The 13,952-nt window shown below is 40.8% G+C and overlaps 1 protein-coding gene across 4 annotated transcripts in view; it reads left to right on the forward strand.

Moving 5' to 3' along the window:
* LOC138749810 (flotillin-2-like) overlaps nucleotides 1–13,952 on the forward strand; it is a 79,603-nt gene that overhangs the window by 38,984 nt on the left and 26,667 nt on the right. Inside the window, exons 1-2 of one of the 4 annotated variants that reach the window (XM_069911695.1) lie at nucleotides 5,835–5,916; nucleotides 6,745–6,835. The exons of 2 other annotated variants lie outside the window; for them this stretch is intronic. In XM_069911695.1, the coding sequence (XP_069767796.1) occupies nucleotides 5,897–5,916; nucleotides 6,745–6,835 (111 nt within the window). In that variant the 5' untranslated portion in view covers nucleotides 5,835–5,896. Of the gene's footprint in view, nucleotides 1–5,834; nucleotides 5,917–6,744; nucleotides 6,836–13,952 lie in introns of those variants that run through there. One more of the 4 variants, XM_069911694.1, reaches the window with a different exon arrangement.

The following is a 13,952-nucleotide window of genomic DNA, read 5'->3' on the forward strand; positions in this document are numbered from 1 at the left end:
TATGTGTTTTAAAAAAAGTGTTTTCTGGAGAGGGCTGGTGGAGGGGGAATAACCGTCACTGCAAAATCAGTTGACGCTGCGGTAATCTCAGTCTGTTTCCCAATTTATCCTTTAAATAAGCTTTCAGTTGATGATATGCAAACATTGTACCGAGTTATTCCATATTTGTACTTCAACTGTTCAAATGTTAATAAATTATTTCCAAAAAAACAAATTTCTATTTTTTCAATTCCTTTTCTCTCCCATTCTCTAAAGGAAAGTTTATCTATTGTAAAAGGAATTTGCGGATTTTGCATCAATAGTAATTTCATTTTTTTCCTTTCTAAGTGAATCTTCTTCCATATATTGAGTAAATGATGCAGTACTGGTGAGTTTTTATATTGTACCAGCTTTTCATCCCACTTATAAAGTATGTGTTCCGGTACCTTCTCCCCTATTTTATCTAGTTCTATCTTAGTCCAGTCTGGTCTTTCCCTCCTCTGGTAAAAATCTGATAAATACCTTAATTGTGCTGCTCTATAATCATTTTTAAAGTTTGGTACCTGCAAACCACCTTGGTTGTACCTCTCTGTTAATTTATCTAACGCTATCCTCGGTTTCCCCCCTTTCCACAAGAATTTCCTTATTATTCTCTTTCGTTCCTTAAAGAATTTTTCTGTTGAAGGAATTGGTAATGTTTGAAAAATAAATTATCCTTGGGAACACGTTCATTTTAATGCAGTTTCAGAGCAGACAGTGAGGATAAATTATACAATCTGGTCTCTTTCCACCTCTCTGACCAGATTGAGGAGAGACACCTGTTTTCTTGTGTTTGCAGCAGGAATACCATTGACGTGGCAAAAATAAAATGTATTTATCTTTAATCCTCTTCATGGGATCTTCCTGGATCCAGCCCTTGAAATTACCTGCTTTTGTGTTGCAATCTGGACTCTGCAGGCTATACTGCTCTCTATCGGCTTCTGGAATAGGGCCTGCTACTCTTGGATACAAGGCCACTGATATCCTGGCAAGCCACTCCTAACATTGACCATGATAGTAAAATGTGAAAATGATGATATCAGGATTCGCCTTCTTCTGATCCGAGTTGGGGAGAGGTCATGCAACATTTTTCAGGACCAGTTGTTCCAAGTTTGGAATCACTGCTGGGGCTGTTCCAGCAAGAGTGGGATTAGAGCCAGGTCTCTAAAAGTATGGTTTTCATGAAAGTCATGGGACTGATTACCCGGTGTCCTGCCTTAACGTGTTAATTTCATTGAAGTCCTCAATTATTTGAGCCATTTGAAGAGATTTTGCACTGAGAGTAAAATTCCCATCATCTGGAATTCAAGCAACCGGCAGCCTCAAGAACAGCAAAAAAAATTGTGGACAATAAATAGGTAGAATGTACCAAAGTTTAAAATTGAGGCCCCCCTCCCCCCGTCCTAATCATAAAAAAGGCTGCTAGAACATGCGTCAAGACCAGTAGCAGGGATTCAGCTTCAGAACTTGTGGCCCACCAGTCTCTAATACAATGAGAGAAATTTACATCCATAAGGAGTAGGGGCAGAAATAAGCCATTTAGTCCATCGAATCTGCTTCATATCCTGTCTGATTAATTGTACCCATTCAACCCCATTCTTCTGCCTTCTCCCCATTACCCTTGGCACCATTGCTAATCAAGAACCTATCAACCTTTACTTTAAATATATCCAATGACTTGCGGTCCGCAGCCATCTGTCACAGTGAATTTCACAGATTCACTGTGGTGTTGACCATCTGGCCCAGGTGATTTATTTCCCTTCAAACCTTCCCTTGAACCTTCTCCATAGTAACAGTGACTACATTCGTTTATACAACCTGAAACTTGAATATCTGGCATGGTTGTTCATCTCCCATTCCTTTGTCCCCATTACTACTTCTACAGTTTGATTTTCCCCTCTTAATCTGTTGGACATTTTCTCCTAAAACTTGCCTGCAGTATTTTTGTATTGATTCTTATATTTAAATACTTCATTTTATATATTAAAGAAACAACTGTTTACTGGGTGTGGACAATGCTGCCATATATTTTCCCCACCCAAATACCCCTGTTTAAGCTGTCGTCCCACCAGCACCTCTTTTCACATGATCAACCTTCACTTTCTGTTTTTTATTCTTCTCTGAATAATGTGGTGTCCTATGAAAGCTAGAAATAATCTGAGATTGTTCAGCTTTACAATAGCTTGTACTTCAAATGGATGCTGAAATGGTCTCCTCCTGTCAGTTTAAACACAGAAATGCTGGAGGAACCCGGCGATCCTCCAACATCTCGTGTGTTTTTACTACAATCACAGCATCTGCAGACTTTTGTGTTTCATTCCTTCTGTCAGTTTTCATTTTGATGGGATGAATTGGAGTGTTCAAATTTGGCACTTTTTAAACTGTTATTGTTGGGGCTTCGTTCGTTCGTTCATTATTTTCCCTTCAGAGATGTGCAACAGTTCTCTGTTTCACCACAACTGAGATGGGTGAGGAAGGAAGACTGTCTTTGCTGGGCTGAATCACAGAGAAGGAGCCTTCATGTCTTCTCGGCACTTCTGCTGGGGTTACTCAAAGCCACGAGATCAGTTAAGAAGGGACACTACTCTCTTTGTAAAAAAAAAAAATACTCACTTCCTTATAACTTTTCCAGCTCATCTATAACCAGCCTCATGGAAATTAAATGAATCCCTGAAATCTAACATGAAATCACTTTGTTTTATGATTTATATTTTCTAATCCAGCATTGCATTCCACCAAATACTCTTGCACTTTCTAGGTTTGTGAATTTTGAAAGGTTTTTGTCGTGTTAACTACTACACTGAGATACTTTATCAGAATCCCCTTGACATCTCCATCTAGAGACTGAAGAGTGTTTTTTTTTCTTTTTTTCTCATTGAAGTTAAAGTAGAAGCCTCATTTTATTCTGTCACAGCTCTCCTCATCACCTGGCTAATAAATTGTTTCATGATTGAAAAAACATCAGAAATGTGCAGTGCACGATAATGGTGTGGACCATTGCGCCTGCTGCCCTACCTTCCCCGTCTATCCCTCAATCGATGGGGGCGCGTTCCATCCCATCCCAACCAGGCAAAGTCAAGAGAAGAAAACAGCCTAGTACTGACCAACGTGTCATGACAAACCCATAAACCCCTAATAAGTCTTAGTCCTTAGTCCTTTGTGTGAGTGTCTTGAATGTTGTGTGTAACTGGTTAGTTAAAATGTTAAAAGTGAGTGTCAGGGAAGGGGGCGGGGGGGAGATGAAAAGAACCTGAACTCTGGAGAAAACCATAAAATAGATAATTGTAAATTGTACTTAATGCTGATACTGTTAACATTGACACTGGTAACTAAGTTTGGAAAATCATCAATAAAATATTTTAAAAATATATGCAATGAGCCCATCTCATGAAATTGAAGGAGATACAACTTTTTTTTGACAGACTGAAATCAAAAGTTCCCAATGTGACAATTCAAAGATTTTCTGTTTTCTGCACAATTGTTTCTAATTGAAGTGTTTCTAATAAGCCAGCCATGGCTTATTAGTCATTCAGTTCTGAGAAGTATTGATCATGTATGCTTCTGGAACAATAAATGTAGATTGATAAGTTATAAGGAACAGAGAAAATACTTTGCAGTTTAATAACTTGCATAATCAAGATGGAGGCTCATCTCAAACTAGAAAATAGGAACCTATGCAACTTCTGTCGTTCATGTGGTTTCTGAATAAATTGTAACCCTTGTTCTCGTGCTTCAGTGCAACAATGATTTGCTCAGTTCCTTCAAATGCAGCACAACCTCCTATTCTGTGCGAGATTCTGTTCAGTAACAGGCCCTTCTGGCCCACAAGCCCCTGCTGCTCATATACACCAATTAACCTCCATGCTTTGGAGGGTGGGAGGAAACCAGAGCACCTGGAGGAAGCCCACGCAGGCATGGGAGAACGTACAAAGTCCTTACAGACAGTGTGGGATTCAAGCCCAGGTCGCTGGTGCTGTAATAGTGTTGATCTAACTGTGCTGCCCTGAGTGGCAGGGTATAGTCCTTGCCTGCAGGCATCCCTAGCTTGCAGTAACAGTTTTGCTGCCGTCGTCACACAAGAAATATTTCAGCGGTCAATATCTGCTGCTATCAGGTCCACTCAATGACCACTCTCACTGGGGCAGGGACCACAACCAACACCTTCAAAGGCAGACAGGGGTGACACTAACTGCTGGCTTTCCCTGGGAGTGGGTAGAACAGAGTTGTGCTTATGTTAATGGCCTAACATGGAGTTTCTGCATCATTTGATCCAGGGATATGAACTCATCTTACCATGGACTCTGGAGAAATAAACTTCCAAAAGTTTAGAAACAAACAAACTAATCTTTATAATGGCTACAATAAAACTACTGTCCATGAAGTCAGCACGGTTAACAATTTGTACACCACTGTTATAGCGGCAGCAACTGGGACCAGGGTTTGAATCCAGCGCTGTCTGTAAGGAATTGGTTTGCTCTCACCAGGTCTGCATGAGTTTTCCTCATGGGCTCGGATTTCCTCCAACACTTAAAACGTACTGGGGTTGTAAGCCATTTGGGTATATTTAGGTAGCACGGCTCGTGGGCTGAAAGGACCTGTTCCCACGCAGTATGCCTAAATTTTAAAATTTAAAGTCCAGCCTGAAACAGGGCTTCAATCTAAAAACATTAACTGTCCATTTTCTCCATGGATTCTGCCTGACCTGCTGAGTTCCTCCAGCATTTGTGTTTTGTCCAAAGGGTTCACTTGCTTCCCAGGGAGGTAATCTGCCCTCCAGAGTTACCGATTATAGATGACTTTGCTTGCCTCAGTTCAGGGAGAATTAATAAATGCCAGTGACATTCATGTCATGTGAATGAATTAAAAAAAAAATCTTCAGTTTTTTTTTTAAAAAAAGCTAAGGATGGAACTGTATGGAAAAACTTGGCAGGGTAGGTGGTGAGTACACAGGCATCTCAGCTGTGTTTTCCAGTGTTTGTTTCCACACCATTCTTGTTTGGCACTGAATCACTGTTCGTTAATTCTCAGCCTCGTTCCTCAAAAGGGAGCCGACGTTTTGGTTTATCTGTACGCTGTTTACAGGATTCCCAGGAACCACGGCTGGGATTTTCCATTGTTTGTTTCCACACCATTCTTGTTTGGCACTGAATCACTGTTCGTTAATTCTCAGCCTCGTTCCTCAAAAGGGAGCCGACGTTTTATCTGCACGCTGTTTACAGGATTCCCCGGAACCACGCTGGGATTTTCCAGTGTCATTGAGACAGAGCGGATGTTCTGAGTATAACAGAGTTTTCTTGTCTTCAGCCAGGATGTTTCCAGGAAAGCAGATGCACCTCCAACTTTTGAACACCGTCCAAACTGCACTTCATTTCAAAGGCACTAACCTTCTGGGAATTGAAGCACTTTGCAACTGTGAAATATTTATGCACGGTTGTGTATTACTGATATTGGATACTGTACTTGGAATTGACCAAATAAGAGTGTTAGCGGAATCAGGTTTACTTAATTCATGTTACTGCAATATTTGACTTGTACATGGGACCTTCCATAGATTTAATGGCAGGAGAAAGTAAATTCTGCTTTCTAGAAAAAGCAATGTTAAATATTTGGATGCAAAAGTGCTATTACAATTCTTAAAAGGGTTAAATCACTTTGAACACCCATTGGAAAAAATATGAATTGATTTTCTTACTGTCTCTGGGAGTTGGATTTCTCTTTCTTTGTTCTGATAATTACCCTGACTGTATGTGTGCTGTCCCACCTCCTTCCCCCACCCCCCACACCTCCCGTCAACTCCTCCTGCCTAGACTACCTCTGGAGATCATGACTGTCGTCTGTCAGTGTGAGGATATAGAAACCATTGAGGGGGTCCCTGTATATGTTACAGGGGTTGCACAGGTAACTTGTTCTTAACCATGCTCTGATTTTCTTGCCTTGTTTTCTCACCCCTCCCTGTCCCATTTCCTTTCTACCCTCCTTCCCTCCCTCTCCCCCCAAGCAGCAACTGAATGTTGAGCTCAACTGCAACACCTTCACTGCTTTATCCAAGTGGCATGGCCTGTAGCACTCTAGGTATCGCAAAAAGGAGGCGGATTAAAGCCAATGAAGAGGCAGTGGGCAAGGAAGAGGTGGGATGGATGAGATGGATTCGTATTGATTAAAAAACATTGAACAATGGGTGTGCGTTGAGTGCATTGCCACTCCCACATCTGAAAGCCAAGAATGCCTAACACCCCTTCTGAACAAACTTAATTACAGATTGCAATTCTCACACTTCATCAGAATTCACAAGGTCTGACAGTTGTGCAATACATCTGCTGTGACGCCACTCACGATTCCTTTCTAGAGAAAAGTTGCAGCCCTCTGCGCTGAGTTGTGGGGATTGACTGGGTGTTAAGAATTATCTTGAATAATAATCCATGTTGATCAATATAATGGCTTGTTCTTTGTGAAAGGCATGTGCAATAGTTCACTGAATAACATGGTTGCTTTAAGCAACTTTGTCAGGAGTTATAACCCATTGAAACTACCTACAGTGCGAAGACTTCTTGGAACCAATCTAATGGTTTTACTTTATTAGCTATTTTCAGCTTGGGTTGATTTTGAGCTCCATACAGCACCCTTGGTTGGATTTCAAAGATAAAAAGGATTGGGGAAAAAAAGGGAAGTGAGGCTCGAGGCCTGTCATGTGACTTGGAATTTGCGAGTGTTTTACGTTTTTCACAGGATTTCCCTTGAGATTATGACGCTTCAGCCCAAGTGTGAGGATGTAGAGACCGCAGAGGGGGTAGCACTAACTGTGACAGGGGTCGCACAGGTAAATAACCCCACAATCCCAAAAAAATATGATTTAAAAAAAAAAACTCGTTGCAGCCAAAGTCTGTCAATAGGCATAATTAAAGCTTACTAATGCTTTTGCTTAATTTAACAAAACAGTAGGAGGTCACATAATCTGTAACTTTTATATGAATAATGTTCAAGGGTGGAAAATGTATTTTAACAAGGCCTGACTGTGAAAACATTCAGGCTTGTGGCTATTTATTGAAGGCCCATTGAGCATTGGAACATGTTTCGCCGGCTGAGCTGTGTGGTGTGATGTCCATGAAAAGTATCACAGCAACTCAGCATCTAAATTGCATGTTTGTGTATGAGGCCATTCACACACAATCCGATGTAAAACATAAAGTCTTGCACAGAGTTTTCCACCTTTGAATGTTGGTGGTGAGCTGATTGTTCACTTTGGAACCATGGGAACATTTTCTCTTACCATTCCGTTAACTTTGCAGGTTCTAGTTATTTTCTTTGTTGTTGACATGTGTTTCTATTCTGCCTCACCTGGTTAAATGGAACTGCATGACCTTAAGATGAATGGCATTTCCCCCTGGTTTGAGCCAATACATTGTGGAAGTTGCAAGCACCCTGAATTGTCTTGGTGTCTCAAAATGGGCATCAGCTTTTTATGGTACTGTACAACATGTGGCTGCATGCACAATAGCTACCTGTGGTTTCACTGGCCACACATTTTAATAATGAATGTGCAATATCATGGGAGTATGTAACTTTAACTTTTTAATGTCGACAGGTTCATTGGATTTGCAAATGGAGATATTATGTCAAAACTCTGGTGGCTATGATCAATTACAGATGACTGGTTAAAAAGTAGCTAGTGTACTGTATTCAATAGAGCAGTATGTATGAGCATCTGCTGAATATACTGTTTAATATAACATCATCACACAGAAAAATAGGCCCTTTGGCACATCTCGTTTGTGCCGAACTATTATTCTGCGTAGTCCCTCTGACCTGCACCCATTCCATACCTATTCCCTTCCATGTACCTGTCCAAATTTTTCTTAAATGTTAAAATTGAGCTCCTATTTACCACTTCAGCTGGCCGCTTGATCCACACTCCCACCACTCTCTGTGTGAAGAAGTCCCCCCCCCAAATGTTCCCCTTAAACTTCGCAACTAATTAAGGGTTGCACCCAGAAATATTACCATTTGACTGTAAACTACACAATTTAGCATCTGGAATTCACATTTGAATGGACTCCACTCAAATGCTTTATTTTAAATTTGGGTAATTGATGGCCAAGTGTTTGAAATGAAAGTTTTCATTAAACGTAAAGAGATAGGGACTGCAGAAGGGGCAGCGCTAACTGTCACAGGGGTTCCTTGGGTAAGTAACCCACAATGCCAAAAAAAATTTTTAGTTCTGGGAATTAAATTATTAAAATTAAATTATTAAATTTTCAATACTGTAATTGTATTCTATTCGTTATAACAACATCAAACCCTTCCTACACAATGAAATTTAATTTCCTGCAACAGTCATCAAATCAGGAAGTGAGACAGATTGTAAAGGCAGAGCTAGAGCAATAACATTCTACAAAAGGTAAGCTGCAGAGAGAGAACTTAATTAATTGAAGAAATGGAGAGGGGAAAGAAGTCTTGAGTGGCCAAACTCTTTAAGATTCCTTTATGGTCATGTAATAGTACAGAACATTTATTATTACACAAAATTGCCGTCTGCCTGCATTAAAAGCAGACAGAGTCACCATTAGTGTTGCCTGACCCCCCTTACAGTAAAAGAGAAGCAAATGAGAGACCCTTCAGTCACCGAGTGTCTGGATTTGTCTCCAGTGCTCCCGCAGCTTCTGCAGCAACACAGACCCCATTGGCAACCCGAGCTCCAGATCCAAACTTCTGACGTGATCAGGAAGCCTTCAGTGCCCAAGGCTCTTCAGGAGCCCTTCTTGCCCTCAGCACCCCCTGAATCCAGTTCCGATACCTCATTCTCATGAACCAGTCTCCCGCAGTCCATGCAGTCCCCTGACTGCAAGTTGCCCACAGCCGTGTGGGTCCCTCGATTTGGCCTCTTGACCAAATAGAAGAGCGAAGAATTTGTTGGGGAAAATGGCTTCGTAAAGAAATCAAGATTGGATAATATTCATACATTCAATGTAACGGAGTAATTTGAAAGTGATTGGACTAAACTGCATGGAAATTTCCCAAATAAAGTTTCTATTTGTTGACCCTTGGAAACTGCTCCATCTTTCATTAAGATGGGAGCTGACCCACCCTTGGCCTCAACACCTCTTTCCCACGCACCTCCTTTATTGAAAAAGATTCTTGGGCATAGGATCCCTTCACAACTGGAAAAGCAGAGACTTTCTTGGATGACATAGATGTTTAATGATAGGCACTGGATGTTGTATCCATGGATTTTGTAAATCATTCATCAAGGTCTTTCATGATGGGCTGTTCTAAAAGATCCAAGGTACATGGGATCCATGGAGACTTGGTTATAGAAGATAGAGGGAAGTGGTGTAGGTGTGTTATTCTTATGTTTTTTACATAGCCGCTTTGTCCCAGGGAATTATTCTCATTTTCCTGGACACATGCTGTGTAAAAAGCTTGGATCGGGAATGAGAGTGACATTCTCTTTCCGACATTTTACCTCCTAGTCCCCTAGTCATTTTCCTGGAACGCCTGCAGTCTAAACTGAACTGCAGGCATTCCGTGTCCAAGGGGATAATGAATATACATAGCGAGGACACATTGCTGGTATGCTGTCTAAACTCATAGACAGAAACTGAGGTTTGCAGTTTTAGTCATTCCCATGTGAATGACCAGTGCCGGGATAGCAGGAGTCTCTTCCTAATGGTAAAATCCCACAAAGTCTATGAAAAAAAACCATATATGACTGGTAGATGAGTGCTTGGACCTTTGCTTGTGATTATACAGAGATGTCATGGACAGAATTGTAGGTGGTCTGATTAGTAAGTTTGATAGGTGGAAACCTTTCCTATCCATGTACCTGTCTAATTATATTGAAACCTTACACCTGTCCCCAGCTCTACCATTTCCTCTAACAGGTCATTCCATGCTCCTACCACCCTCTACGTGAAGAAGGTACCTCTCGGGTCCCCTTTAAATCCTTTCCCCCCTTGCTTTAAATCTATTCTCTTAAGTTTTCAGATTTCCCTACCCAAGGAAATGGGTTATGACTGTTTACCCTAGCAGTGCATCCACTGTTATTTTAAAGGTCTCCATTTGCCTTCCATGCTTCGAGGGAAAGGTCTCAACCTATCCAGCCTCTGCTAGTAATTCCAGCTTATCATTCTCTGTGACCCTGAGTCTTTCTGCACTGTTTCCAGCTGAATGATGTCCTTCACAGAAATGGATGACTAAAACTGCACAGAATATTCCGAGGGCAGTCTCATCAACATCTTATACAGTTGTCACTCAATGTCTCTGCTCCTCTACTGTATTCCCTGACCAATGAAGGCAAGGAGTATTTTTCTCTGTTAATGGAAAATGTTTTAGATTCTTCATTGCCTTTTATTATTATCAAGATGTATTTAATTTCTTCAACAGTGAAAATTGATTCAAGTAATCATTTAAAATCTCTATCACTTTTTTCATTATTAATCTTTAGAGTAATCTTTTAAGGAATCAATATTCACTTTGGCTACTTCCTTTTAATATTCATATAGAAATTCTTATTTGATGCAATTTGCTAGTTTTACTCAACTTTTTCCCACTGTAATATTTTAGTAATCTCTTGATGGCTTCTAAACATTTCATAATCCTTTGAGACTGGCCACCAATCTTCACAATGTTGTTCACTTTTCAATTTAATGCCAAACTACCTTAAATAGCTACAGAGTGCATTTTTTTCTCTTGCTACCCCGGAGCCTGAGTGGAAGTATCCTGAGTTGATCCTGTGACAGAGTATATAGATATGTTTTTGGGAGATAAATCGGGGAAGGTTTGTTAGAGTAGGTTACATACAGACACTTTAAAACAGATCTTATTTAAAATACTGGAGCTCTGCCCCATGCTAGACATATCGGCTTCCCAGCTTTTGCAAGAGCTTTGAAGAGTGCTCAAGAGACTTCACTAATGGATTGTTCTTTACAGAAGGCAACAGATGAAAAATCTTGTTGGAGCCACAGATTGTCTGAAAGAGACTTGCTGTTCTCAGAGTGTCATGTGGTTTTGCAAGCAGAGAGAGTCAAACAATCTTTCTCTCAGAGAGAGAGAGAGAGAGATCATTCTACAGTGTTATAGCCAGCAGAGGCAGCTGGGACTGGAACAGGACTTCCCCATTTAGAAGATGGCCTGATCAAAGCCCTTGTGGTTCATGCAAGAGGAGAGGGCTGGTTGTCTAATGTTTCACTTGTCTGAAAAATGAAAAGAACCTTCCTGAGCGGTAACCATTTACCTTTCAAGCACCAAAGGCTGGTGAACTTTATAAATGTTAAATTCTGTGCACAGTAGAAGAATTGCTCGCAACCAGTAAACTTGGAAGGATGAGAAGTGAGATTGGACTATGAACCAAAGAACTTTTCTGAACTTACACACATGTGTGCTTAGAATTAGAAGGGGGTTAAGTTAGGTTAGTTAAGTTAAAGTGTGATTCTGTTTTCATGTTTAAAGATAATTAAAAGCAACTTTTGTTTAAGTAACCATTTGTCTTGGTGAATATCTATCTGGGTTTATGGGTCCTCTGGGCTCATAACAATCCTTAGGAGCAGACCAAGAAGGAGAGGCAGAGAATGTATTGAGTTCCTTATGTTTGGTGAAACATTCAAAGACTGATTTTCTGAAAAAATTAGGGGAGTTCTGCCCAATTTCTGTGTCACTAACTACTCCTCACCCTGAAAATAGTGGTTAGCAATTTGTCATAGAATCAGAATTTATCGTCGTGAAATTTGTTGTTTTGCAGCAGCGTCACACAGGGCAGAAATTTCTATAAAACCACCTTACAAAATAAATAAAAAACAGTGCAAGAAACAGACAAAGTCAGGCAGTGTCTCCAGCTCATTGTTCATTCAGGAACCTGATGGCAGAGGGAAAAAAGCAGCTGAGTTCCCATCTTCAGGCTCTTGTTCCTTTTTCCCCAATGGTAGCAGAGAGAAGAGGGCATGGCCTGGGTGGTGGCGTCCTTGAGAATAAAGGCTGCTTTCTTGAGACATCGCCTCTTGTAGATGTCCTCAATAGGTGAAGTCTGGTGCCTATGATGTTGCAGGCCGAGTTAACAACCCTCTGGAGTTTTTTCTGATCCTGAGCATTGGCATCTTTGCAACAGGCAGTGATGGAACCAGCCAGAGTACTCTCCACAGTACACCTGTAGAAGTTTTCTTCGGTGACGTACCAAATCTCCTCAAACTCCTCACAAAGTATAGTCACTGGTGAGCATTCTCTGTGATTACATCAACATGGAGGCTCTGGAACAGATCTTTGGAGATGTTGACACCCAGGAATTTGAAGTTCTTGATCCCCTCCACTGCTGACCCCTGGATGAGGACTGGTTTGTGTTCTCTTGATTTACTCCTGAAGTCCACAATCACCTCCTTGGCTTTGCTGACGTTGAGTGCAAGATTGTAGGTGTCATCCATCTCCCTCCTGTACGTCATGTGCACGTTTTGGAAGATTTCAAAAACACAGTCACTTCAGAGATGCGTCACTTCAAGTAATGAGAATATAAATTTCCTGTGTTCTCTCTGCTCAGACTATTGTATGCAAGCCTATTCCCACATGTTGGGTTTAACTGGAAATGGTCATCAATCCAAGAATGGATGTCAGACAAGTAGCTTGATAACACAGTGGATGGTTCAAGATAGAAGCAGGAAATGGAGTTCTGTGTAGTTTGTATCCAAAAATGAAGGGAGGTCAGGGTAGACCTTCAGTCAGTAGTGCTTATCTTAGTGGGTGAAGTAAGGTTAGCACAGTTGGGAAATTCTTCAGAATTGAAATGTTTTGTATGTCATGTCTTCTGTGTGCATTAATTTCATATTTGTGACAGTTGCACTTTGTGGCAATATAAACAGCCCCTGGGGTGATCTGAATGGTCTTTGATGGGTTTACATGGACATCATTTTATCACGAGGAGGGTGGGTATTTGTTCCGGCATGGACTCGTAGGGCCACACTGGCCTGTTCTATGCTGTATATGGCGATATCATTGCTAACTGTACAGATTGTGAAACGGGCAGATCACACAATCCCTTTTTGTAGTTGTTAATACCATTCATATGTAAATCTAAGACTTTGAGAAAGGGTGACCATTTGTGTTCAGACAAAGGAAATCTTTAAATTGGAGCATTCAGCTTGCTTCTGAATATTAATTGTGAAGAGTCTTTAACCTTATGTAACTCTTAAAAATCAAAATTGCTTTTTCAAATGCAAAGCTGGAAGCATGCTTTAGGGTAGACTTTGAAGGCCATGTTTCTGCTCACAGATTCAACCTTCATGACCTAGATATTAGTACATTTGTCATTGCTTTAAACTGTCTAAAAAAAAAAAAAAAATCCCCTACCAATGGAAGAAACCATTTGTGCTGACACACATTCACTCTCCTGTTTAGTGAAAGATTTCATTTCCATTTTGTGTTAAATTATTCAATTAAAACTTGATTCTTTTTAAATTTGCCCTTCAATAAAATCTTGATTTTTAAATGAACAGGAGTTGACTATTGGCCTTCCCAATCTGTAGGTTAGAGTGAGGAGAGGTCAACAAGAAACATTTACAACCCCAGAGCTACAGAATGGACATGTGTGAATGTCGAGGTGAGGGCAGCATTGGACTCGACTGTGAGGTACTCGAGTTGAATCACCTACTGAATCCTGTTGGCTCAACTCATCCATGACATATGAATGATGGGGCGTGCACCAGGTGAGAGTTTTAAGAGGGATGCCAATAAATTGGAAGGGGTACAGAGGAGGTTCACCATGATATTGCTGGGACCAGAAGTCTTGAGTTACAGAGGTTGGATAGGTAGGCTAGGTCATTATTCCATAGACTGCAGGAGGCTAAGGAGGGACTTTACAGTAGTTTATTAAATCATGGGAAGCATGGATAAAATGAATGCTCAGTCTTTTTTCCAAGGTGGGATACTAGAAGTAGCGGGTAATAGGTTTAAGGTGA

The sequence above is a fragment of the Narcine bancroftii genome, chromosome 14 (genome assembly GCF_036971445.1).
Source record: "Narcine bancroftii isolate sNarBan1 chromosome 14, sNarBan1.hap1, whole genome shotgun sequence".
NCBI lineage: Eukaryota > Metazoa > Chordata > Chondrichthyes > Torpediniformes > Narcinidae > Narcine > Narcine bancroftii.